The sequence below is a fragment of the Acipenser ruthenus genome, chromosome 19, assembly GCF_902713425.1.
Source record: "Acipenser ruthenus chromosome 19, fAciRut3.2 maternal haplotype, whole genome shotgun sequence".
Taxonomy (NCBI): domain Eukaryota; kingdom Metazoa; phylum Chordata; class Actinopteri; order Acipenseriformes; family Acipenseridae; genus Acipenser; species Acipenser ruthenus.
In genome coordinates this window covers 25,177,726-25,205,608 of record NC_081207.1, presented here as the reverse complement: position 1 = coordinate 25,205,608, position 27,883 = coordinate 25,177,726, and the positions used below count along the sequence as shown (strand labels likewise).

The 27,883-nt window shown below is 38.0% G+C and overlaps 1 protein-coding gene across 1 annotated transcript in view; it reads left to right on the top strand.

The window, feature by feature from the left end:
* Positions 1-27,659, top strand: part of LOC117424578 (ubiquitin carboxyl-terminal hydrolase 10-like) — a 35,150-nt gene extending 7,491 nt beyond the window's left edge. The window contains exons 2-14 of the mRNA XM_058992675.1: positions 1,585-1,653; positions 4,044-4,089; positions 4,513-5,853; positions 10,215-10,306; positions 10,834-10,943; positions 11,394-11,452; positions 11,542-11,645; positions 12,884-12,983; positions 13,186-13,360; positions 14,210-14,375; positions 17,045-17,189; positions 21,342-21,407; positions 25,654-27,659. Coding sequence (XP_058848658.1) covers positions 1,585-1,653; positions 4,044-4,089; positions 4,513-5,853; positions 10,215-10,306; positions 10,834-10,943; positions 11,394-11,452; positions 11,542-11,645; positions 12,884-12,983; positions 13,186-13,360; positions 14,210-14,375; positions 17,045-17,189; positions 21,342-21,407; positions 25,654-25,841 — 2,661 coding nt within the window. The 3' untranslated portion in view covers positions 25,842-27,659. The remainder of the gene's footprint in view (positions 1-1,584; positions 1,654-4,043; positions 4,090-4,512; positions 5,854-10,214; positions 10,307-10,833; positions 10,944-11,393; positions 11,453-11,541; positions 11,646-12,883; positions 12,984-13,185; positions 13,361-14,209; positions 14,376-17,044; positions 17,190-21,341; positions 21,408-25,653) is intronic.
* Positions 27,660-27,883: the final 224 nt, after the last annotated feature.

The window sequence follows — 27,883 nt, the reverse complement described above, 5'->3', positions numbered from 1 at the left end:
CATGCACTTGCCTTTTACTCTTGGGAGCATAAGGGACCAGAGTTCTGGTAATTCAGTACACAAAAATGTTGCACCCTGTGTATTCTAATAGGAAACTATTCAAAATGTCCATCCATAATCCTAATAATAAACACTATTAAAACAATATTCATAATATAAAATAACAATCCTTCTCAGAGCGTTGTTGCTTGTCTAGCCTCTCCCAAGTCAGCGCCAGTCTTGCTGTGTGATGGTAACGAGTCTTGGAAAGATTGTGACTGGCATTTTTTACCTGAACACATCAAATCCCAAATCAAAGTTAGACAATTAAATCGCGCATCTGGGTGTCGATCGGGACATCTTACTGTGAGACTGGATATGATGTAAATGAAATGTAGACTTCACAACAAATAAAGCTGCTGCTTTATCTGCAAGTCTGGGAAACTGATGCCAAACAAGGCAGAATATTACTTTTTTTTTTTTTTTTCACGGTCATAATGGAGCCAGCTTAAGCCTCCACTCTAAATGTTAGTCTTAATTTTTTTTTTCATAATTACTTTATGATTTATTGATTTCAGCGCTCTCCTTTTGGCTTATTGGTTGCTTAGATGTAGAAAATCCGATTTGTAAAAGATTTGCCATGTCGCAGGAACGAGTACCAACACAGCATTTCGGTACGCAGTCTCGGAGTCTGACTGTACAACAAATATGACGTGTGGCGGGAAAGTTAGGATTAGGTCATAGTTGTGGTTTTAAAAAATGGTTTGTAAATTAGTTTTCAGCTTTTTGGCACACTGGCCCATTTTCCTGGATTCATGAAACGGAAGCCATGTGCACTATATATATTATACTAGTTAAATGTAATCGGCCGAGTCGGGCCTGTGGCGCTTCACAACTACAGGCCCCGGGCCGTCAGGCCATGGTTAATGTCGAACCCTGATTTCAGTGCACACCAGGGGTGTCTACTGATACCAATATAATAATATTTAATGAAATACTAATTGGTACATTTAGTATGTTTTAACTGATGGTCTGGTCTCTGAACTTTTTGCTTTTCAAAATCCACAACTTGCACTGTATATTTGTTCTGTTAAAATTGATATTCAACAACTTGATATTCAATAATTTCTGTTCTGTATTGAATTTACACACGCGGTGTCGGATCTCTTATTATATTACTTAGTATATTGCTTTTGTTTTTTCTTTAGCATGATTTTACAATATGTACAAAATACACGCTTTAAGTGAGCTTTTGCCACTCATCAGTTTTTGGGTGCGCTTTATTTGCACAGCAAGCCTGTATGGTGCAGATGCAATCCCATGAAACAAGGCCTTAGCTCTGTGCCCTCCATTTCTAAATAAAAAATACCAACAGATATTTGTCAAGTCATTGGCTTCACTTATAATTGGAAATGTAAGACAAAACTCTGTACCAAATAACAAAAGTGAATCAGTTTGTCTGTACTGTTTTCTTTTTTGTTTAAATAGGAGCTGAAAAAAAAAACTGATCCCCATAAATTATTTAAAGCAGCTAGCTTGCAAGTGCTTTGGTGAATACTGATTTAATGAATGACTGAGTTCTAATGGCTGTTCTCTTTCTTGCAGTATATCTTTGGGGAGTTCAGCCCTGACGAATTCAATCAGTTCTTTGTGACTCCCCGCTGTTATGTCGAGGTAAATTTATTTATTTACTTTAACTACCAATTCTTCCAACAGGAATGACCATTTTGGATTAATTGACTTTTACGACACAAATCTTTTACAACACAGAGCTTGCTGGCAAGGCACTACTTCTGAAAATGTTCTGTTACTGGAATGTCCCAATGTAGAAGTAGTCTGTTCTCATGGGGAGAGCTAAATAAGTCTTGGTTTGAATCCTAATGGAGGCCCTGACCAATTTTGCCCTTCAGTCCCTTTATACATCACTTGGACTATCTGGTATTAATTATAAAAGACCTAAATGAATGACTTGGTTTCAGATAAATAAATTATTGTATTACTGTTAACACAAAGCTACTTTTTATATAGTTCTATGTATGGTTGATTACATTGTATTTGTCTCTCTGTGACACTGATCTACTGTTGCATGTTTAAAATAAAGCTTGTATTAAGATTTGAGTCTTGTTTTCCGAGCTTCTGGGCACTACTCCAGTACACTGTTGCAAAATACAGTAGGACAACCCAGTTGTTCATCTCGCACGAATGCATGGAATAGTTCAGTATATGCATTGGGAGTGTAACCTCTTTCAATTACACAAATTAAATGTGACTTTCTTGATGGGGAGCAATGGAAACCATAACATGAAGGTGAAGATGAGAGGGGTAACTTCTTGCTGCCCAGGTAGAATTCTTAATTCTTCTGCAGTTTTGATTTCAGTATTAAAACTAACCTTAAATGTCTATCTTAAGTTGGCTCTAATTAACTAAGAAACTTAGCAACAGAGAGGTTGGCAAGTGGTTAAGATTTTTAATGATCACCGAAGGCAGCGTTTCTCAAACTGGGGGTCCCGACCCAAAACTGATAACACCCGATACAAAAACGCAAACACTAGAAATGTTTACTCAATTCATGTGGACTTCACCCCTTTCCCATTTAAAAACAAAACAAACAAACCAAAAAACACTACAGTACAAAAAAATTAACAAATCCACCTTTCCCAGTGCTGTTTTTCCTTCCTGAGTTGTAACTATCATTAATTTGTTCTGAATACTTTAAGCCCACCCCAACTACAGAAAAAAGTAACCGAAAACAATTTCATACAGTATATACAACGTGAAAGCACCGAAAAAAGATTTACATAACTCAAATTGATAAAAGTAAGCACAGAAAAAAGAAAACAGAAGCCCCTACTTAGGATCTTTAGCATTACATTACAGCGCATATACTTATATCCTGTCGTGTTTAAGTGTCCAGATGTTTGTTTGTGTGTATAAAGTGCTAGCGCTGGTCAAACAAACTTTAAATGTTCAGGTTTCTCAATTTTGCCCCAATCCTTGGACAATTTTATAATTATTGTTTCAATCATTGGCGAACTCCATTCGTTTGCAGTGCTGTACTTCCTGCTCCCAGAACTGTTTGCTGCGGAAGGTTAGACGCACATTTTTCAGACAGTAACACGTTTTTCTTAAATGTCTACATATCCCTGAAGAGACTTTGAAAGTGGAACTTAAAGAAGCAGGCGTTATTTACAAATCAGACTACAAGACGGTACCAATTTTAGTTTTTGACGCTTTGTTCCATTGCTGAACAAAGAACAACCATCTTGAAACAGAAACACAGAACTGACAGAAATGGCAGGTTTGATGTTGAGTTAAACACTTTGCCTCTGTGGGTCTGATATGCCATGGTTTGATTTTGTAATTGGTTATTTTGCAGTTGATGTTTGGTTGAAATAAAAGTGCATTTTATAGTGGCTAAAAATAATAAAAATGTATTCCTGAAAACCGTTGCTACCCGGCAACCCTCTCACCCGTGGTTCTTGCTCCACACACACTTTTAGAAAGGCTACGGTGCCGTTGACTGCAGGCATAATGATTGCATGTCCATGCTTCATTTAGTGTTCCCATGTAGTATGTACAGTAATATGATAACTGGGGGTGGTCGACGTCCACAACCTGAAACATTTACAAAGGCGGGCCCAGCAATTTTTTTTCTTCTCTCTCCCATTTTTGCTATCTCTTTAAAATATGTCTTTAATTGTTACTGTGTGTTGCACAGAAATCAGTGGGTAGCAATCTAGTTGGAATACATTATACACCATTGTGTACAGGTTTGTTTTCCCAAGACAGGCATTAAACAAAAAAACTCCCAAGAGCTCTTTTTGTGTGTGCGGTAATTATCTCCCCCCCCCCCCCCACCCCAATACCATGAATATAATGTAGCACCAGTCTGAATGCTTTCTAAACATGCATTGTTACACTGACAAGGGTGCTGATTTAACACATTCCATGCTTAAGTCCCAGTTATAGAAATAGCTCTAACGCTTTATAAAGGCTTATACGGTATATGCGCCTTTCTGACTGTAATATATATTAAGTTTAACCATCTATTATTTTTCCAACAGCTTCCCCCATTCAATGACAAAGTCCCATGTGTCAGTCAGTCCTCCGGTAAGGGTTAATGTTTTTTGTTTCAAATCTACTATATTAGTGTAAACTCTCTACAGCAGTTAGTCTTTTATAGAAACAATATAATTCTGATTTAAAGGAGGCTAACCTGCTTTCAAAAGGTTTGATCTACAGTTTCATTTAGCAGGAATAGAATCTGTTTTCAGTCAAGTTGTGGACATGAGAGGCTTTGCATGCTAAGATGCCATTTAAATCCATCTTGAATGTGCTGTGTCTGTGCAAAATATATACGCATGTTTACTGACTATAGACTTAAGTCTAAAGGCTAAAATAGGTAGGATATTCTGTGTGCACTTGTAAGTGGTAGAGGTTTTAATGGGAACCCATCGAGGACAAACTCATGATCCAAGATCTATTCTTGGGGTATCTATCCTTATCTAATCTCTCTCTTCCCAATCCACACAGGAGAGGATTTTCAGTGTATCAAGTTTGGGGTGGATGAGGTTATTGATCTGGAGTCTGTTGGACAGAAAGATTCCATGTACAAAGTTTCCAGCACTCTTAACCCCCAGGCTCCTGAGTTCATTCTGGGCAGCCAACCCTCACAGAACGTCCTGGACAGCTTGCAGGCTGCCGACTCCAGCAGGTTCAACTCCATTGACTGCCAGCACTCTGAGCCCTCTTCTCTGGACAGCAACAGGGCTTTCCAGGACATGGACATGGACATGGACGGGACTTCGGGCAGCCTGGGGCAGCGGGAGCGGAAAAAGAAGAAAAAGCGACCACCAGGATATTACAATTATTTGGAGGGGTCTAGTAGTAGCAACAGCAGTAGCAGCAGCAGTGCTCGCGCCCACCCTGAAACCCACCTAGTAGTTGGACTGGTCAATGGACACGCACTGAATGTGACTGGCCTTGGCAACTTGGGATCAGAGGAGGTGGGGACAGCTACAGAGACCTCTACTGAATTTCCCAGGAGTAGCACTGACAGCAGCGCTACCACCCCCACTATTATTACCACTACTTCACCCACAACAGTGTCGTCAGCCATCAATCGGAGGACTTGTGAAAGCCCTGATGACACTATTTTTGACTTTATGAGCGGAGCCATATCATTATCGGACAGTAACAACGCAGCCACCTCCTCTTCCTCCTCCCACAGCAGCGGGGTGGCGGAGGGAGGCAGGACTGCTGAGCAGCGGCCAGAGCCTTGCGCTCTGGGGAACACTGAACTGCTATTTAGTGGAAGGGACAGCCCTAGTCCCACTCCTCCCTCTTCCTCAATGAGGACATCGCTTCCGCTTGCATCTTGCGTTGTTACTGCGTCTTCTGCTGCTAGTGTTAACGCTGCCAATGACACAGCTTGTACTGCCACTAGTACGACTACTACTACTGATGAGGAGGAGGAGATGGTCAGCTCTGTTTCCAATGGGCAGATGGTTGCTGAGACTTCTGGCTGTGGGGAAGCACAACAGGACTCAACTGAGCTACTGCAGCGACAATTGGAGGCCCCTGAAGGCTCTGATGCTGAGGCAAAGCTAGCAGAAGATTTGGGTTTGTCTGCTGCTCCTCAGGCAACATCAGCGGGTGGTACTGCAGCCACCCCCCCTGCCAAATCCTGGGCCAGCCTCTTTCACAATTCTAAGCCCTCTCCGGGTGGGCCAGTGGCTTACGTTGAAATAAAAAGCATGCCAACCTCCTCCACTGCCAATACCCCAGCCACAGATCAGGCCCCTGAGCTGCCAGGAGAGGTTAAAGAGAGTCCTGTTCATGTGTCTGAGGATCCCATGGCTCCTAAGCTTGCAGGTAGAGTACCCTGGGAAATAAGGGTGAAATACACACCCCTTTTATAAAGTAGCACGTGATAGAAAATTAGGGTTGATCCTAGCACTTGGGGGTTTCTTGCCCAGCCTCATCTATTATCTATATTTTATTATTTTTTTTTTAATTGTCGTTCCAGCCTCATCTTAATGTGATTTCTCTATGGTTTAAAGGTTTGTTTTTTATAAGATTTGTGTGGGGTTTTTTGTGTGTGTGTGTGACTGTATTGGTGTCCGATGTATTTTCAGAGCTTTTTTTTTTTTATTACTACTTGTCCTGCTGTCTGTGGTTAAAACCAAAGGTCAAAACATCAGCTTATCAAGCTTTGAAGAACTGTATTTGATCTGCATTTTGTGAGTACAGTAGTCCGTCGCGTATCCAAACTGCGTTGGGGACCAGAGTAAGGGCGGATATGTAAAAAGTCGTCTAAATGAATCCTGTTTTAAATACCATTACACAGCTGTAACAATTTCTATATTCACACAATTAATTATTGTTTTGAGATTCCACTTTTATTAGGGAGCTCCTCCTAAATCGAGATGGAGGTTGAAGTTGATACGCCCTGCAGGCGAACAAGATTTATTTACATATTGACACACTGAACAGCTCAGAGGACACTGCCAGCAGTGGTAGCGCTCTGAGTACATACAACACAGTGTACGAAAACATTGGTGGGATCTACAATCTCTGAACTAATCTTTTCTGTTCAATAATAAACAAACAGTTTTGACTTGCTTATTCACTCTTCGGTATCCAACCCTGGTTCTCTCTCACTCTTGAACACGCATGCACATGCACACACGTTGGCGAATTGCAGCTTCTTTAGCCCAGTTGGTTTTGCAGCCCTGAGGTGAATAAATTGAACCTTTTTATGCCTGATGCCCCGCTGGCAGCAGGTAGGATCTACCAGGAGCGTCAGGTACTTCATTAATTGATTACAGTAAATACACACCATTTACAATATACATTTAGACAAAACCCCTCTTCATGTGCAGGGATCCTGCCCTGCCACAGTGCTGTATACACTTGCATTTGTGTCAGGTAATTTTACACAGTAGGAAAACGCATAGGTTTACAAAACAAAAACAACTCGCTTTTGCTTTCTTGTAGCCATTTAGCATTACCACTGTACACGTGGGTGGCGTTGCTGAAGAGCTTGATCATGGTGGATAAATGGTTTGGGCGGATGTGTCGGGCGGGTACACGACTGATTACTGTACCTCATCTTTCCTTTGGTTTCACATCTTTATCATTCTTTAAATGGTGCTTTCCCTTCTATGTAAGAGTTTGAAATGTTATCCTCAAACGTCATTCTGTCTGTAATTGGACTGGAAGAGTCAAGGGAGAGTCATGTAACCGTAACAAATTGAATATGGCAGTTAAAAGGATGATGCAGTGTTTGCTGCCAGTTGCTTCTGTTGTGGCAGAAGACCTGCTAAAACCCACTTTTAAAGTAAAATATAAGCCATGGACAACACTCTTGTTACTAAGCTGCTGTGGATAGTGATAACTTTTTAAAGATTAGTTTTTTTTTATTTTTATTGATTGGTTGTTGCTCTGACTTATGGATTTAAATAACTTTTTTTGGGGGGGACTTTGCTTCGACCCCCAACTGGTACAAATAAACACGAATAAGGTAAAAAAAAAAAAAGTAATATTTTTACAATATGCATAAACTGATCAATGCACTATGCCATAATAGTTTATAAATCATTACTAGCAATGTTACACAGTAATCCATAGCTCCACATGTATTACTGTTTTGTGTATTTTTTCTTTTACCCTTCATAATTTCGATGAATCGATGCATCTGCTTTTTTGGAGAACGATGTATTGATAGTGAAAAACTAGGCATTGCCCCAGCCTTACATCTAATAGTCAAATCTCTACATTTTATTCTTTAATGTGTGTACATGTACAGTATGTTAAGGCTTGGAACATGCAGATAAACTCTTTTCCCTGTTAACAAGTAATTACCAGTTTTAACTAGTCTCTTTTACTAATGTTGTATACCTTATTTAGTGGTCTGTTCACAATTACAGTAAATGCACTTTTATTTTAAGTTTCATAATGGGATTGCCTAGTGAACAATTGTGCAAAGCTACCTTTCAGCTAAATGGCATGTTGCATATAAATGGGATTGGTGCCCGAGAATTATTCAGGTAAACCCAATTTTCAAATGAGCAATATGTAGCCACCAAGTAGGAATTGTACTAGTTCTTGGTGTTACTGTAACACCTCATCCTGTTAAGTTCTTACCATGATTTTATGGAGTTCAAGGGACTCCACAAGGTGGTGCTAAAACAATTAAAACAATTTTATTCAGCTTCCTGCTATGTTACCTTCCTACTTGTACTAGAGCTGATTGCCACATATTACTACAATTTTGTAGTATGAAGCATGCTGTTGGATGGAGGGACTACAGGGCAATTCCCTCGTAGTGGACCAACTTCTTGGGAGATTTCTTTAATTTATAATTGATACACAAACCACATATGACAGAGGTCCGAAGGTGTATGCATTTACAGAGCTGTGTAACCCATGCTTGCAAAAATACCAATTTTGATTACATTCTATTTGAGCTGGAATGACCCTTCACATTTTCAAGCATCTCCTTTTTTTGATATTTTGAAATCTCAGAACATAGTGTGTTGCAGAAGTCAGAAGTATGTTGACAGCATGTAAAAACAAAGACATGTTATAATTCTTTCATTGTGAAAGAAATTGGTTTTTTATGGTTATTCACATTCTTATGAAACAAGATTTTCCAGGAAAGTCTTATCACCACAGCTTAATTTTAGCAAGTGCAGTATCTCATACAGACAGATGTAAAATTGGGTATGGATTAACTTTTTGGTTAAAGATCTGAGTTGGCACAAGTGAATACTGTAGCATGCTTCACTTAAAGCACTCGGTCATGTCAAGCCTATTGTAAAACACCAGCAGGATATGTGTGTGTAATATGTATATATATATATAGTTTTAATTTGGTGCATTCATATCAGTCATCGCCCTTTTTTTGGCATTAGATTATTGGTAACCAACCCCCCCAATATATATCATGTGTTTTTTGTTACATTCATTTTATAAAAGTCAAATGGAAAGTGAATCAGTTAAGGGTTTAAGTGCAGTGCTGACAACAGTGTTGATATTCAGCATCATCTGTTAAGCCATCCCAATGGCAACAAAAAAGAAACTGCTGCTGAATTAGTAGAAAAACAGTGTTTGCTGCCAAATTTAAAGGTTAGATTGTTCATAAATAATATAAGATTTAAACTCCTGCTTTTTAATCATTTCCAGCATTTTTTTGTTTCAAATTTTACATGATTTGTATCGGAGTAAAGATAAGGGGGTGATTTTCTTTTTTTATACTAAAACTGGTGCAATATTCCTAAAATGGGAAAGCAAAGTCCTTCTGGTCATTTGACCATATTACGAAACCAACTCACAACACAATTTGGCACACTCATTGTTCTGCTCACTGTGGCTCAAGGTGTGTGTGTGTGTGTTTGTTTTTTTTTTTTTTTTTTTAAAGTCCATCTACATGCTGCAGAAACTAGAAGGTAGATTTTGTTTGCAGAATCGTTGTAGTACTGGCGTATGATTACCCTGGTCTTTACAGTAAGAAAATAATGTCCTGCTCCAGTATTTTTAAACTATGCACTGATTTCTACTATACGGTCAAGCATTTGATAGTTTTTCAATGAAATCAACCTCCTACATGAATGTATGTTGGACAGGGCTAAATAATTCATCCAATAATATGACAAGATTAATGAGGGACAGACTGAATGGGGATGGGTATAGGGAAGAGCCAAAACATAAAATGTATACATTACTTGTAAAATTCCAAGGCAGTAAATAGAGTACTCTTGATTTGATTAGTATTTCTTGCATAATCCATTTACGTAATCTGTCGGCAAGTAATTGCAATATGCATCACTCGGATGGGAGGGGCGTTATCATTTTCTTAGGCCTATAGAAAGAAAATTCCAAGTTCAGCATTGTACTTATCGGGTATCCAGGTAACTTTTGTGTGTGTAAAATGTATTTGTTAAGGATACTTTGACTATTAATAATCCCATATTTGTTTTCTCCTCCACAGTTCTAGTATTCTGTCTGAATCGGCTTGCCTCCTTTTTCACTTTCACAAGGAACATATGTCCTCCAAAATCAAATCTTGTAATTGCGCTTTGCACCTTTTGAGGTATCAATTGTATTCTCGGAGTTTATACCCTGTTTCTGTAATTGCCGTACGCCAGTAAGAAGAGTGGTCTTGTACTATAGCTTTTAAAAGAAATCTACAGATATATAAATTTATTTTTTTATTTTTTATATAACTCAAGAGTTGATTGAGAATGTGAAGCTGATACACAAGCCAGTGTCGTTGCAACCAAGAGGGCTGATCAACAAGGGAAACTGGTGCTACATCAATGCTGTATCCTTTCATCATGTTTCTTATTGCTGTAGAGGCATATAGTGGAGGCAGGCATTTATACATATGTTTCAGTTTCTAATTGTGCATTATTTTTATTATTATTTGTTTATTTATCAGACGCCTTTATCCAAGGCGACTTGGAGACTAGGGTGTGTGAACTATGCATCAGCTGCAGCGTCACTGACAACTACGTCTCACCCGAAAGACGGAGCACAAGGAGGTTAAGTGACTTGCTCAGGGTCACACAATGTCAGTGGCTGAGGTGGGATTTGAACTGGGGACCTCCTGGTTACAAGCCCTTTTCTTTAACCACTGGACCACACAGCCTATATCTTGCCAATGATCAGCTTATTGAATGTAACAATCTAGGGGTATATGCAGCCTGCCACACTTGTTTTGGTTGGTGGTGTGTTTTATTTATTTATTTATTTATTTTTATTCTTCAAGGGGGACTTTTAAGGTCACCTATATACTGATGAATAGTTTTGTGCCTTTTGTTGTGTGTTCCCCTTGACTTCCTCTTAAAGACTCTACAGGCTCTGATTGCTTGCCCCCCAATGTATCACCTGATGAAGTCCATTCCGATGTTCAATGAAACCCAGAGGCCGTGCACTTCAACACCCATGATCGACAACTTGTGAGTATCTTTTCCAAACCTGTCTCCCCCAGTGTCCACGTCCTGTTTAAAATAGCTGACCCATTTTATACAGTAGTCCATTTAGAGCAGTGGCCTTTGCAGCCTAAATATGTTAAACTAGAAATGATCAAGGTCTTTTTGGGGTAGTGAAAACAAGAATAAAGAAATTAAATATCTGCACACTAAGTAAGTTCCAAAATAAGTTTATTTATCAAAACACCATGCCATCAGGTCAAACAAATGTTTTGATCTACAAGAGATCTTAATCATCCAGTGGAGTAGTGGAAATAAACATTGTGCTGGAATACAAGCCATAGTTCATTACTGTACAAACAATATTTTTAAACAACCATTCAACTAAAACAAGAAAAGAAAAAAAGCCCAGAATAGCAACTGCTTATTTTAAAAGCTTTATGTTTTGTGAACTAACAATTTAATTTTTTTTAATAGTGTTCGACTTGTGAATGAGTTCAGTAATATGCCTGTACCTTCCAAGGCAAAACAGCAAGGTAAAGTAACTCCATTATATTATATGCACCCCCGCCCCCCGCATCCCCTTTTAATAAAGATTATTTAACTGTGGTGCTTACCTTTTTAGCTGCTGGAGACAAAATAATGAAAGATGTCCGACCTGGGATTCCCTTTGAACCCACCTACATCTACACACTGCTTACTGTCATCAAGTCCAGCCTCTCTGAGAAGGTAAAATACCATGTATTTTTTTTACCAACAAGTATTGTAGACGTAATCTTGATCAGATGTCTGTTACTTATTATGTTTGTTGGTCTTAAGTAAAGCTTTTTCAACTACAGTGCATCTTGAATGTCTCTACACTCCATGGACCAAGACCACTTAAAGGGTACATAAGGACGACTTTATTTTATTGTTACATGTTCCCATGTGTTGCTACAGCTGTTTTATGTAAGGTGTGTGTATTTTAAAATTGTTTCTACATTTTTACCACTTTTTTAAACTTTTAAATTGTGTTCCCTGCCTTAAGATGGCTTCCCATGTACCTGCATGGACATCTCAGAACTAAATTTCCCATCATCCTTACATAAACAGTTGTAGCAACACAAGGGAACATGTAACGCAATAAAATAAAAAGGTTCTTATGTACCCTTTAACCCTTTGCGGTTCTATGTCGGACCAGTCCGACAATTACAATTTTTCCTTTCCGGTCTGACATCAAAAAGACGTCAAGCACAGGTCCCAGGAAAAAGCAGAGAAAAGCTTTCAATGACCGAGTGAGGCCAAGAGATCCCCCCAAAAAAAAAATTGAGGCGGATCTGAGCAATATGCATAGTCTCTTCACCACAGACATAACACACATAAACAAACAAGATACCGCATCCAGTGCTTAAAGAATATCGCGGACATTTGTCAAGCGTTTTGAGATGTTATAGTAATAAAATAATGACTTGGATAGCATTATTGAGGAGGTGATAAAACGAGTGATCAGGAGATAAGCAGGAGATATGCACTACTATGAAGAGATATCTGATAAATACAACGAACAAGGAGTGGTGTAGGGCTGGAGATGCAGTATTGAGTGTTCTGTTGATATGCAATGCCTTTTGAACCTGTTTTACTTTGAATAAAATGACTTATAAACAGCGTGTGTGAAAATAAATTGGACCCTGACGCGTCTGACAGGTGCTGAATAAATGGGCCGTTAAGGGTTGAATCTAGAATTAGTAATCCATAACTGAGTCCCTTTTTTCAATCTCCAAACCTTTTGTGCAGATTTGGTTTGGAAATAAAAATGTCCATATTCATCAACTGTTGCTCTTGAGATTTCTCCATCCCTACAATTCTCCCAACTGCAATACATGTTTATCCCAAATTCTCACCACAATCGGAGTTAATTAACACTAGTTCCTGAAGGCTATCGTCTGTCCCTAATTTTAATCTGGCCAACCCTTTTGTGTTTGATCCAGGGTCGCCAGGAGGATGCAGAGGAGTTTCTGGGCTTCATTCTAAATGGACTACATGAGGAGATGTTGTCGCTGATAAAGCTAATCTCTCCACAGGAGGAACGTAAGTTAATGACTTTTTGTTTCAGTTCATATTATTTTGAATGTCAAGAACCTGGCAGGTCTTTGCTTTAGATGTCAAAGGTTACGCTGCATTGATTGCTTTCCCTAGAACGATCCAAGAAACAAGGACAAATGGTGGTTTTGAAAAATTATTCCTAAAGGTGCTTGTTCTAATGTGTTTTTTTATCTTTATTTATGAACAGAAGTTTCTACACTAAATGGTCCAGATTCCCAGCCTGGATCAGAAGAGAAGGCAGAGAACGAGGAAGGTAGCGAGGATGAGTGGGAGCAAGTGGGACCCAAAAATAAAACCTCCATTACCCGACAGGCAGATTTCATTCACACCCCTATTACCGTCATCTTCGGAGGGCACATCAGGTGAAACTGCCTTTTTAATTAGTCAGCAATTGAAATGACCAGTTTTATGCTGCTGGAATGTTTTTTCAGTGCTATGAGTTTGCTACCTGCCTGCCGAGTCACTAGGACACTCCCAGTGGATGTTATGCAACACCATTTCATTATTTCTGCAATATTAGTATACAGTCTTACAAAAGCAAGATCATATTTAATTGCATAAAAAAACTACCACTTTAACCCTGATATTAACCAAACCCAAATGATCATGGTTATGTATATAAAAATGTGCTTATTTTCTAAAGCTGAGCAGCAGAACTGTGGCACCTGCATTGACCTTGCCCTTCTTTACATTGGCACAAGACTGCTGTTTCATTGGATAGTAAGGGCTGGAAGAATATAGTGCCATCTTTATCTGAGTTTTGGGCTGTTTGCCCAGGCTGGTGCTCTGGAGGAAAACCTCAGCATGGGGCACAAAATCTGCCATTAAAAACAGAACTGGCACCAGCTACCTTCATAGTTTTATCTGAAGTGTGTCTCATGACAAAGAACTGTTCAGAGGGCAGTAAAGGGATTGTTGTAAACATGAATAAACATATTTCACTTTGGAAAAACATTTTCAGTGCAAGTTAGTCAAATTCAAAGCATTCATTTATTATTTAGCATATCCCCTGGTGTGATCCCTTTTTGGTGGATTCCAATGAGGTTGCTGTGTCTATTCTTGGTTTAAAAAAAAAAAAAAAAATGGATGTGGTTTAGGGACAAGTGGGTACAAAAACAAATACATTTTTCAGGTCCAGACATACAGGTACAATATACTTTTAAACAAACATGCACCAATACATTTTACATGTAATAATGTTTTGTGTCTAGGTCTGTGGTTTACCAGCAGAGCTCGAAGGAGTCGGCGACACTGCAGCCCTTCTTCTCACTGCAGTTGGACATTCAGTCAGAGAAGATCCGCACAGTGCAGGAGGCTCTGGAGACGCTGGTGGCGCGCGAGTCTGTTCAGGGATACACCACTAAAAGCAAGCAGGAGGTGGGAATCCAGAACTCTCTCTTCCTTCTCACTCCAACAGGGGTGTGCGTGAATCACTTACTAGGGTCTTAATGCTGTCTGTGTGTGTGTGTGTGTGTGTGTACGTGTGTACTGACTGGTGACAGGAGGCTCATGAAAACTACAAATGCTACAATTCCTTGCACTGCACAAAAAATCTAAACTCAAACAAGTTGTGTGTAAACAGCATCTTTATTTATAAATGCAGTGCTTGCATGTTAATAGACCACTGAATTCACAGTAATGTTGTTGTTGTGGTGTGTGTTTTTTACTAAACTAAACTGATTTCCTTCCTGTTTTGTAAGGTGTATTGACAGAACAAATTTGTCTATTATAAAACTGCTTGGTGTTGCATTGCTACTCACAAGCAGGGGGCACATTCATATATGGTTATAGATGGAAAATCATTAATAAACTAAGAACATCTGCAGGCCAGCTGTAAAGCCAGTGGCCTTTTTTTTTTTTTTTTTTTTTGTCATTTGTGTTTTTTCCTTAAACTGTCTTCAGAGCGTCTTATTACATGGCTTATAATTTATGTTTTGCATCTGGTTTAGATCATAGTATTTTGCTCAACTAGAAGAACTTGATACCTGTGGTACATTTAGATCTATTATAATTTAGAGGAACAATGTCCAGGTGGACATGGCAAATAGAATTTCTCTGCACACATGCAGAGAAACAGTGTTCAGGAGGAGTGTTGGCTGATTTAATGGCACACTTTAGTGTCTGGTGAACTGGAATTCAATTACTGTAATTTATACCGCTGCTTAGCTTGCCCTGTAAAGGGCCTCTAACTTCTTTTTGTAAAGTTCAGCAGTGTTCTCTGCTACTGCTTGTTCTGTACCTGCTTTGTGCATAACCAGAGGGCTTGAGTGTTCTGTGCTGGAAGAACCCCTTTCCTTACTATGAACTTCTGCTTTTTCAGTAAGTTAGAAGGATTTAGACTTTCAAGGCAGTGGTCAGAGTTAACCCTTTGCGGTCCATTTATTAATCGCGCGTCAGGCACGCCAGGAATAATTAATTTTCACACGCGCAGTTAATTTTATACGCGCTGTTTAAAAGTATTTTTTTTCACAGTCAAACGGGTTTAAATGGCCCTGCATATCAACAAAGCACACACTAGGCATCTCCAGCCCCTCCCCAGCCTTTTGTTTGCTATAGCGTTCAGCTGTGTAAGAAATAAATAATAATAATAATAATAGTCGTACATACCGATCGATCATCTCCAGATCACTCGTTTTATCACCAAACTCCTCAATAATGCGATCAAAGTCATTATTTTATTACTATAACATCTGAAAAAAGCTCTGCAAATGTCCATGATAGTCTCAGTGCGCTGACGCACTTAGCCAGCTTGTTTATTATGGACGCCCATTATCTGATACCTGATACCATGTATGACTATTCATGAAATACGCCTTTTTTTTTTTTTTTTTTTTTTTTTCCGACTTGTCTCGGCTCCTGTCGCTACCACTCGGCAATTGAATGGTTTTCTCGGCTTTTTCCGGAGAAAAAACGACTAAACACCCGTTTATTGCGTTGCTATAATGATGTCGGACCCAGTCCGACAAAGGACCTGTGAGGAATAATTGCAATGTCGGACCCAGTCCGACAATGGACCGCAAAGGGTTAAGGATAGGGCGGCACAGGTATTGTCTTAGTGGTTGGAGCTGAGAACTCGCATGCAACATTCAATCTTTTAATTAGTATAATGCATATTACATAAACGTATTAAAATCCATTCCCAAATCATTAAACGTAGCAGTTCTTTATGTTGCCGCTGCTGTGTATGGAGCAGGGTATAGTATCCAAAGCACTGGGAGTACCTATACTAGCGGCTGTAGTGCTTCAGTAAAATGTGCTAAATACCTAGTGTACAAGGCAAGTGCTATGGTAGAATGTGTTTGAAACATACAAAATATACGCTAACTCTAATAATTAATTTTGAAAACTGAGCACCGTCCGCCCCTCCCCCCTCCAGTTTGGGTTATCCAGAGGCAAACCTTTAATTTCTTCATTCACCATCTCGACAGCAAAGCGTTGTTGTATTGAAAGAAATGTCTCGAAACCCCTCTGCTGTTTGGGATTTTGTTAAATGCCCAGACGACCAAAAAAAATTTGAATGCAAACTGTGCAAGTGACTCGTATCATGGAGGCATAACCAGTCTCTGGGGTTACTTGACAAGCAAGCGTAAGGTTGATGATGTTGTTGTTGATGATAACATGCTTGGAACGGTGACTTAAATAAAGCTTTGTTTTGCCTAAGGCTGCTGCAATACAAGCTTACTGTGTATCGCAAGCAGCATCAATTACGTGTAAATAAACAGCGTGTATTTATTTAATTATAAAACATGATTACTGTTCTATATAACGTATTTTTAAACTACATGTGAATGTTTTATTCCATGTATATGGATTACCTGTAAAATAGGATTTTCAATCAAATATAAATATGACGTCACCAGTAAATTATGCAAATTGGTAGCATCGAAGGTTCGAACCTTCCTTCGGTAATGTGTTTTGAACCTTCGAAGGTCAAAATGTACCCTTTGTTGCAGCCCTGATATAAGCTTAAATGAGCAATCGGTGAAGAATGTGGTATTGTGGAGAATTTCATATTCATTTTTTTTTGTTTTTTTTGTGTATTTTAGATTGAGATCAGCCGGAGAGTTACTTTGGAAGAGCTTCCCCCCGTATTGGTCCTGCATCTTAAGCGGTTTGTTTATGAGAAAACTGGAGGGTGCCAGAAATTGATTAAGAACATAGAGTACCCTGTTGATCTGGAAATCAGCAAAGGTATTTATTTCTTTTTTAATGCCTTGTCATTTTAATTTCATTACCTTTTAAGTTTTAGCTACGATATCTGTTGTTTAGAAATAACATCTTATTTTGTTTGTGTCCAGCAGAACCTGTAGTGCAATATATATGCAACATATAGAACAGTCATCGTTGGACAGAGTTGTACAACTGATGCTCACTAAACTGTCAATCGGGAATAAAGAATTCCCTTGATGGAAAAAGTTATATTGAAGTAACTTTGGGGACGTTATGCATCAGTCATTTTTTAAGTTTAATAGGTCTGTTTACACCAAAAAAAAAACCTTGAGGTAAGGTCCTGTGCACACTACATAACCGATTTCGAGAACCGTACTCAAACCCGTTCTAATTAATCCAGCTGAAAGGGTCCACACTGAAGTACCGTTTCATGTTTAATCGGCCTTAATGCGTCCACACACTATTAGAATAGTTTGGTTACAGTTCCTAGCAGTGAACAGTGGAAATTAATACGATAGTATCCCACCATGCATGCACTGTTTTTTTTAAAACAATGTGTTATGTTTCATATTCATAGAGGTATATATTGCAAAAAAGAAAATTATTTTGGAAAAAGTAAATGTGAACACACACAAGTAACGCTTGAAGTTTTGGGGTTTTATTTTTAATCGGACGACATCCCTTTTAAACAAACTGAGCTGATTTCTGTTTTCATAATTAAACTCAGAAAAAAGCTCTTCATTACAAAATAATCTTTGTTTTTACCTTCATATCTTGCCTGCACCTAATTCTGGTCCCCTTAATTTAATTTCAAACAGAGCTGACAAATTACATGAATTGTCCATCCGGATTAGGGATGTCACGATATGGAAATTCTCTTAGACGATTATTCTGTGGAGTATTATCACGATAATTGCGATACAGATTTAATTCTACTGTTTATTAAGCTAAAATGTGTTATAACATTATAAACCAAATTGAAAAAAATATGGTGCTTAATTATAATACAACAGGTATTTACAAAACACTCAATATTTTAAATACAGAGCTCAGAACAGTTTTTAAACATCTAGAAAACAGTTATCAATTACTGTAGATACCCTAAAGTGCCATTCTAATCAAGATTGATCTTTTTTTTTTTTTTTTTTTTTTTTTTAAAGGGTTTTGTTTTGGTTTTAGTTTGGGTGTTTCTCAAATTATTAGTCTGATTTAAGGATGTTAAATGTCTTATTCCCAAATCCAATAGCTACACTATTATAGGGTTAAACGCATTTCTAAATTGAGTTTTCTGCATTCTGTCCTGTTGATGCGTCTTTCTCAGAGTGGGCATAATTAAAACTACAGACGACAGAATAATCGTTAGAATTTATATCGCTATTATCTTATCGTCATATTGCAACACCCCTAATCCCAATCCTACTTTTAACTCGCATTTCATTTTTGCAGTCGCCTAATTAACATTGTGCTTTTATTTTCCCCAGAAGTTTAACAAATGTCCTGAATATAAATATGAATACCCATTGCGGAGCGTACACTGATAGAAGTCCTTCAGGAGCTAATATTTCGCCTAACATACCACAAAGCATTTTGGGATATTTGAAGGATACACTAAAAATGTAGTACAGTATTGCAGCATCCGCACTTCTGATAAACCGCACTATCTGATGCAATCTAATTAGAACCGGACTCGAGACTACCTCCTGAAGTGTTCTTGAGGACGGTATTAAACGCTGCGTAGTGTGGACGCAAACCGTATTCAGCACTTTTAAGCCGGTTTAAAGGTATAGTGTGGACAGGGCCCAAGTGTCTGTGAAACTATTGCTGAAGCACAGTGATAAATAGCCCCTAAGTTGGTTTGAAATAGGTTAAGCAATTTTGACTTTTGTGAATTTGAATGAACTTTGAAATCCTGGAAATGGATGGAAAAACATTTGATTATGCGCTTCGTTTATTTCTATCAAATGCAGTGTGTCATGCTCTGAAGATACAAATATGCGAGTGTCTGTAAATTGTTTGGTTGTGTTGCACGCAGCATTTATGTGTAGCTGTTTAGGTCAGCAAATCTGATTTGTGTTTGTAGCTAAGCAAGTCAATGAACACAGATCATATGCTACTGTAAACTCTGTTATGATCTTCACATACATACAGCACTTGCTAATTTATTTTTTAAACAGTGGGCTTGCATCTTCAAAAAATATTTATACTTAAATTTTATTTCTTGAAACACCTTTTTTCATACAATGCAGTGTACCCAAGTAGTCTGAAAATAAATACTTGATTTCTCCAAAACTAAACAAAATACTTCAGTCTGCCATTTGAACATATATTTATTTTCCTGCAAACTAGATAAACGAGAGGTTAATCTGTTTTCTAGTCTTTTTCTGATCTTTCTGATCCCCTGGCCTAGACACTGGAGGTGCCTACCTGTGTGCTGTGACCTTTTCAACTCCTTTTTTTTTTTTTTATAAAGGGGCAGTGCCCTTTAGGCTAAACAAACCAATTTAAATGCCTCGTTCTTATTACTGAAGAGAAATCCTGCATAAGATGTACAGAATATGTGAAACAACCTTTAATTTTTGTACTCCTAAAGTAACATTTAAACCTGTTTGTAGTCAAAAGCAGTAGTCATTATATTGGTTTTAGTGTACTATTTAAAAGCTCTTGTATGTTGATGTAGCTAAAACGACATTATTTGGTGACCTTTCTGTGAATTGTTTTTGCCACACCTTACCTGTGAAATATACAAAAAATTAGTGCCATAATTGAAGCCATATTTATGAATAGCTTGATGTTTTTTGGGGGAGGGGAATAAACAAACGGATATTAAACTACATTGACAGTAGATGTTAATTCTGTGTAGTCCAGTGTCATTGGATTCTCATCTATGTAATCATATTGTAAAACTGTTTGTGACTGGGTTTCCCTAATTCTGCACTGAACAAAGCATGCAGACATTGATCTATAAATGGCTCCTCCAGCCAGAAAATGTTGAAATGAGCAAGCTTCATCCCAACCTAAAGTACTCTCTTAATGTTTTGGAACACAGTTGTTTATAATCTCAAACCCTGTTTGGTGTTAGTTCATGAACTATAAAAAGGGCTTGGAAGTTTTTCAGGATTTATTTGTTATCACATGATGTCCCTTTTTAAACTTATTTTGAGCCAATTGTTTCCTAATTTAAAATCAGAAAAAGCTGTTCATTACAAAACTGTCACCTTGTTTTTACTTTCATATCTGGACTGAGGCGGATTTCTGTGTCGTCTTTATCATTATTTCAAACAGACGTGACAAATTACATGAATTGCTCATCGCTGATCGTAATTGCATTTCATTCTTGCAGTTGCCTAGTTTATCGTTGTGCTTGTGGTGTTTTCACTCATTTAACAGAGTTGTCCTGATTTTCTTTTTAGCATAAAATGCCCAGTACAGTGTGTACAGTGATAGCAAGTACATCCTTGATTTGTAGCAAATAAATAAATCTTAAACCCAGTTTTTAATTAAGTTTTCTCTTCGTTGGGATGCAGAGACAGCTTGACAGCTACTATTTAACATTTAAAGGGAGGTAGAGATTTGGAAAATAAAAACCAAAAAGTTCAAGCCCTAACTATATATTGGAAGATATCTTTACAGAGTAGCTCCTTTTTTAAGCATGTATTACCCTTATCCCAAAGTGCCAAGTTCCCAGTAGACCAGGGTGCAAAACAAATTTCTATCCCACTACAGGAATAATACCCAGCTATTGTAAAGTCTGGAACCCTCCCTGTAAATGGCAACATCATAGCTGGACTGTTGTAGGACAGTAATGTGCTGGTTTCCTGCTAGAAGTTTAAAATACATCTTGTTTGTTTAAAAAGAGAAACTACCTGCCAACATTTCACCGGACTTGGACCTAGTTAGATGTTTTGACCTGGATTTTAGGTGAAGCATGGACTTTTTAAAACAGAGGCATGAATTGGTATATAACAAACTATTGACTTGTTAAATGTAATTTTAAATTGCCTTTTGGGAGCACCAATATAGTATAAGTATGGTCCCTCCTGGCTGTCGTTTGGTGCCCATGCAACCCATTCTTAGAGCTAGGGATTTTTTGTTGAAGACCTGGTTTATTCAGGGCATGTCTGTTGCTCATAAAAATGGATTCTAATAATATATTTTTTTTCTTGTTCCTTCCAGATCTCCTCTCACCAGGAGTGCGAAGCAAGATTTTCAAAGGCCAACGATCCTACAGGCTCTTTGCAGGTATATACATTTGGTTGCTTTTTTATATTTACTGGTAACAATTTATGAAGTATTATCTTTACTACAATAAACTCCATGTAGGCGGAATTCATGTCTGTAAGGTTATTGACCTATTTTGTTGTAACCCCAAATTTGAAGTCGCAGTCCTGTAGACATCAGATTCTGCTTTTCTGCAACTAAATCCTGGACGGCTTTCTTGTTTTGTACAGTATTTATCTATAAAGGAATGTATTGTCATCCTACTGCACCTGTGTTTTAGTGTATCATTTTAATAAATAAGAGGTATATATTGTAAATCATTAAGTTGTCCATCAAGTCTCCGGCTAAGAGAACACCCCTTGGGAAGCAAGCAAAGTTTTCTCTTAGCTGAAGTGTTCTTTAGGACAGAGTTGACCACCAGACACAATATGTATCAATAAATATGTATTACTTGTCATGATGCACGTGCATCAGCATATGAAATGAATAGAATAAGTAGAGAAAAGCAATAGGCAAGAGTGTTAATAAACTATAAATAATAAAGTAACAGACAAACTAAATCAACCAATCAATCTATTTTATTTAGAGCCTTTCATAGTGGACCACCATCACAAAGCGCTTTACAAGACAGAGTAAAAAACAATGCATAATACATTAAGTACAGTAAAAAAACAGAAAAATGCATAATACATAATATGGGCAGCGGTGTGGAGTAGTGGTTAGGGCTCTGGACTCTTAACCAGAGGGTCGTGGGTTCAATCCCTGGTGGGGGACACTGCTGCTGTACCCTTGAGCAAGGTACTTTACCTACATTGCTCCAGTAAAAACCCAACTATATAAATCTGTAATTGTATGGAAAAAGTGTAAAAAATGTAATTGTATGGAAAAATAATGTGACATCTTGTAACAATTGTAAGTCGCCCTGGATAATGGCGTCTGCTAAGAAATAAATAATAATAAATAGTGAAAAACCATGCATAATACATTAAATACAAGGCAAGGATGTGAGTTCTAGAACATTGTGGATGCATGTGTCATATGAATCACGAGTAAGATGCAGTATAAAAAAAAAAAAGTTAGAAGTAGCAAAGACACAACTGCTAATAACAGATATATCAGGCTTAAGGGGCATGGAAAGCAAGAGAGAACAAGTGGGTCTTGATAGTTGATTTAAAGCGAGCAATGGTAGAAGCATCACGCACCAAAGCTGGGAGAGAGGGTTAACACAGCACCCCTACACACAATAAAAATGTAGCAGCAGCTCTTGGTTAATTATGAATACCTGTACAGGCGCAATATTCAAGACATGCACCAAATTTAACAGAATGGTGAAGCAACTCACTGGAACGGAAAACACCAAATTGCTCTGCAATTTTTTTTCAGGAGCTTGAACAATTTCCAACTTTTTGTAGCAAGAGAAACAGCATTGCATTTCGCTGTTTGTTTACATAACATTTTGTAGCGATGAGGTGCACTCGTGGAAATCAGAATACAAAACGAGGCAATGATATGTTTCTGGAAAGATGTATTTAACCAATCAATGTGCCTCAAGACACTCCTTGCGATGACAAGTCACATTTGAAAATATTGAATAAACCATTTGAATTTAAGTTTCGGGTTACAAAACAGTACTGTAGCAGTTGTGAACTAATCACTAGCGGTGCCAAAAAGGTGGTGTTACCAGTTTCTCCTCAAGGGTGTTCTCTTAGGCGAAGTGTTCCTATACGCAGAGACTACTGTACCTAACTTGCAACAATAAAATGTCTGGCTACGGAGCCTCTTGCGCTCCTGTACAATGTGTTGCATTAGTTTATCATTTTAAAGCAACAGTTTTAATGTAGTATTAGAAATAGGTGACTCCTAAACCAGCGGGACATATTGCAGGAAGTGGATGATTTGAGAGGAAGTGTTGTGATGCTGGGATTTTTTTCTTGCTTCTCTATGAAATAATGGACCTTACTTTGAGAGCAGTCCTCGGTTAAGCCCCCTGTTAGTTCTTGTTTCTTAAACCTCACCACCTTGTGAAGACCTGTAGTTATATGCAGGATATCATTTTCATCCCGCAAAGACCCATTTTCTCTCTCCTCTGCAGTATGCATGGCTCATTGAAATGTCCAAATAGACAAAAAAGCTCCATAGTGGATCTAGGTGTCTCGGTACCCCTGCTTTGCCTTGATGTAAATTTATCATCGTTTTATTTTTGTTTTAAACAAAATAAACTTTAATTTTTAGTATGGCAACCCTTGGAAACAGTAACTATAGCAATACAGTAAACTTTCCCTAGACAGAGGCTTTTTATTCCGTTACCCATCTGTGCTGAAGGGATAGAGAGACCATAGCTAGCATATGGCTTAATTTTCTTGGGTGTATTCCACATTTTGCTTATTACATGGTGTGCTATTAACAGTTGAGTTGTAATTATTATTATTATTATTTATTTCTTAGCAGACCCCCTTATCCAGGGCGACTTACAATTGTTACAAGATATCACATTATACATCATTTCACATTATACAGATATCACATTATTTTACATACAATTACCCATTTATACAGTTGGGTTTTTACTGGAGCAATCTAGGTAAAGTACCTTGCTCAAGGGTACAACAGCAGTGTCCCCCACTGGGGATTGAACCCACAACCCTCCGGTCAAGAGTTCAGAGCCCTAACCACTACTCCACACTGCTGCCCAAAATAGTAATCTGTCAGCTGTTACAGTAAAAATGTAGTGTTTGTCACACTGGTTTCACTTATTGCATCCTCATCTTGGCATTATTTTACTGTTGACATGGCCCGTTGGGTTTTTTCTTTTTGGTGGTGGGGGGGGGGGGGGGGGTATTTTAGGGACTTTTACTAGCTGACGGTCTTGATTTTAGAATCAATTAAACACTTCTATGCCCAACAGTCCCATCTACTGTCAAATGCGGTCACTATTGTGAGTGTAGAACTCTTCCGTTTCAATAGAACCAGAGACAGCAACTTGGTACATCAAGACCGCAAACTGTCCAAACCACATTAATACATTCTCGCTGAGTACACACTTGGCTTGCAGGGATGTTTACACTTGTTTCTTGCACAAGGGCTGATGCGGGGTATTGCTATCTTTTTAAATGTTCATTGTATTTTGGTAAGGTAAGTTCCAGGATACTTCAGTCTCATCTGATGTCTGGGGATATTGCCATTGAGTTCTTCTAATGTTAGATAATAAGATTTAACATAAAATAAATTAACAGAAGAAATACCTTGTGTTTTATGAGTTAATGGATGCATGCATTCTTTTCATTCAAAACAAATGTAATATAAAATATTTTAGCATTTTTGGAGAAATTTATGCAGAAATTGAATTGTTTCAAAGTTCAGTGTTCATGCCAATCCAATCATCCTCATTTTGAGACTTCCTGCAAAGATAATCTGTGACAACTGTGCCGAACTGTAGTAGTTATGGGATTAGTGTCTAGGGAGCTGATTTCAGACCACAATTTTGTTTGTCTTGTGACTTGGATTTGAGCGCAGAGCTTGATTTGAAAAAGAAAAGGCATGTGGAAAATGACAGACTGAACTATTTGTACAGCTACAATATTTATATAAAAACGAGAAAAGGGATTAATGAGTCCTCTATTGGGTGGCTGGCAGGATGGAGGGAAGGAAAGTGAATGGCTGTACTTTTTCCAGCAGGCTTGCAGCAAGAGGCAGTGTTGATATTTAACATGTGCTGACTGCAGGGCCTCTAGGCCCAATGTCAACACCATCTACAGAGGAGCTCAGCACTGTGTTTGCTCTTCAAAGCTAACTTGCCATCTGTTAGACTGTTCAGTGTGTGTATGACAGGAACAAAGTAAGAGAAGGGTAAGGGAAGTACCTCACTGAAGAATATGCAAAGCTGTGTCCTCTTCTACACTAACCCTTTGTTTTTCTAGCTTTGTTAGTTTCCCTACCTATTATCATGTTTATCACCAGGAATAAAATATGACATCATCCTGAAAGAACAGGCAAATAAAGTTGCACAGATTATGCATCAATATTTACACTGGCATCTACACACAATACAAGAAGATTGAAAAAACCTATTAAAAAATGGAAAGGCACTTTGATAATAGCCTGAAAATAGTTTCCATTCTGGTATTGTTGAAAGGTTTACAACTAAAATCTTTACTACGTAACAGATTTTTCATCATGAAGTAAGCCTACACTTTTTGTTAATGGTTATGCAGTACCCGTCCTTGTACCGTCTAGTAAAATGTCTTTTTTATTATCTCCTCTTTCACAGTTGTTTATCATCATGGGAACAGTGCTACTGGCGGCCATTACACCACGGATGTCTTCCATATCGGTCTTAATGGCTGGCTGCGCATTGATGACCAGGCAGTGAAAGTGATCAACCAATACCAGGTGGTGAAGCAGACTGCCGAGCGCACAGCATATCTGCTGTACTACCGCCGCGTCGACCTGCTGTAGAGCTTTTAAATGAAAACAAACTGTTTAACGAAACAAGAACACTGCCCAACTTCTCTTGCAAGACTTCCCCCTGCTTTTCCAGAGCCAGCTTTTCCAATTCCTTTATCCTTTTATCTTTTTGAAAAATGAAAAAAAAACAAAAAAAAAACACTTACCTGAAATGGCTTTCTTTTGTCCTTGCAGCACTGGGTTTTAGAAAAAAAAATAGATTGAGTTGGAGTGGGGATTGATGGAATAAAAGGACACTCGTTCCATCTTTTCATCCCCCAGCCTTGAATTCTGGGAACTTTTTAAATAAAAAATAAATAAATAAACAAACTTAACCAGGCAAGGCTGCAAAAAGTTGGACTGGTGGAAAGTGTATATTTTTTCCTTTTAATGAGGGTGCAGAGAAATTGAACATAATGCCTTTCTGCAAGGGGAGTTGACACAGTAAGTTGATTTGCATTTTCCACCTCTTCAATTTGCTTAGTGCAAAAAGAATCCTGCACCAGCAAACAACCTTGTGTAGATCTTAATATATGAATACTCGAGTGCTTGTCTCCTGATTCGAAGTTTTCCTCACCACCTCTTCCCCTCCCCCTTTCTTTTCCTGCCTACCCCCCTGTTCTGCTTTTTAATCTAGGTAACACTTGAGCCATTGAAATGAGAAGAGAAATGTTACCATGTGCTTGAAAAAATGCTTATTTGTTTGAGAAAGCCTCTGGTTTCTGGGTGTAGAATTAGAATGATGAAAATCTAAAATAAATGAAAATGCGCTTTAGGATTTAAAAAGGCTTAAATGCACGTAAATAAAAAAAATATTAAAGACGTGCAGTGCAATTTTTTTGCGATTTTAACAAAAAGACAAAAAAAAAGTATATCTGGAGGAGATGGGTGATTGTCACTTTCACACTCCCTGGGGAGTTCTAATAAGAGTGATGCTTTCTGTGTACACAAGCTGGAGAAAAACCAATGAAGATTGAAATATTCCATAATAAGCCTGCCTTTGTTTACTTTTTGTCATTACATTTTTTTTCTCCTTCCATAAGGTTTAACTGTACACAGTTCAGTGATATTTATAGAACTCTTAAGTGAACACCCATCCAATAGTGTCACAGAGCTGGTTTAAGAGTCTGTTTTTGTTTTACTCTGTGTGCCCTCCTCATGGTTCAAACTTGTCCTAGTTAGATTACGAATTTGTAATTTAAAGTCATGGCACTGCAGGTTTCTTTTCTTTCATTTAATTTACTTCAATTTCATCTTTTATATAAATTTGTTTAAAGTGTTGCCCTTTCTTCAGTGCAGTGACTGATTGCAAGACATGCATACCTCCTAAAAGCACATAACAGGATCATCACATTTGTTTGTATTGGAGCCAGTACGTATTTACTGATTTTGTATTAATTTAAATTTCACTCTATATCAAAGTAAAAAAATGATTAGTGGTTCCTAATGTTCAGTGTTTTTGTTTTTTTTTTGCCCAATCACATTTCTGTTGTGCATAAATTACATTTGGAACATTTTATCCTTGGTTACAAATCAGTTTCACTCACAACAACAAATTACATTGTTCAAGTCCACATTTTTACAAAAAAATGCAGTGTTTCAGAAGTTGAATCCCTTAAAATGAATATTCATCTCAGTGAAGTTTGTATATTTTTGAAATGTAAACTACTTGTCGCTGCAGTGTGTGGACTGGTCACCTTTGTATTAAAGTATTAAATGGAACATGTTTGTATTAATCCATGAGAAAACTAATAAGAGAAATGGGTTGTTTTGAGAACTTTAATTGGCCAACAAATAAAACAAAGTACACAAACTTTTGGGTGCATACAACATTGTATAGTGTGCTTCTTGTCAGATGATAAACTCTATTGTACTGTGGGAATAATTGAGGTACAGTATGATGATCAAGCTCTGTTTGATTGTAGCCCATGCCATAGTCTCCTTTTTCATAAGCATTAAAGCAGTCAAACCTCAATATCTGTTCTAGCTATAAAACACTTCATTCAAGAACCATTTGGTGATCTACAGTGTGCTTGAGTTGTCCTTTTGGTCTT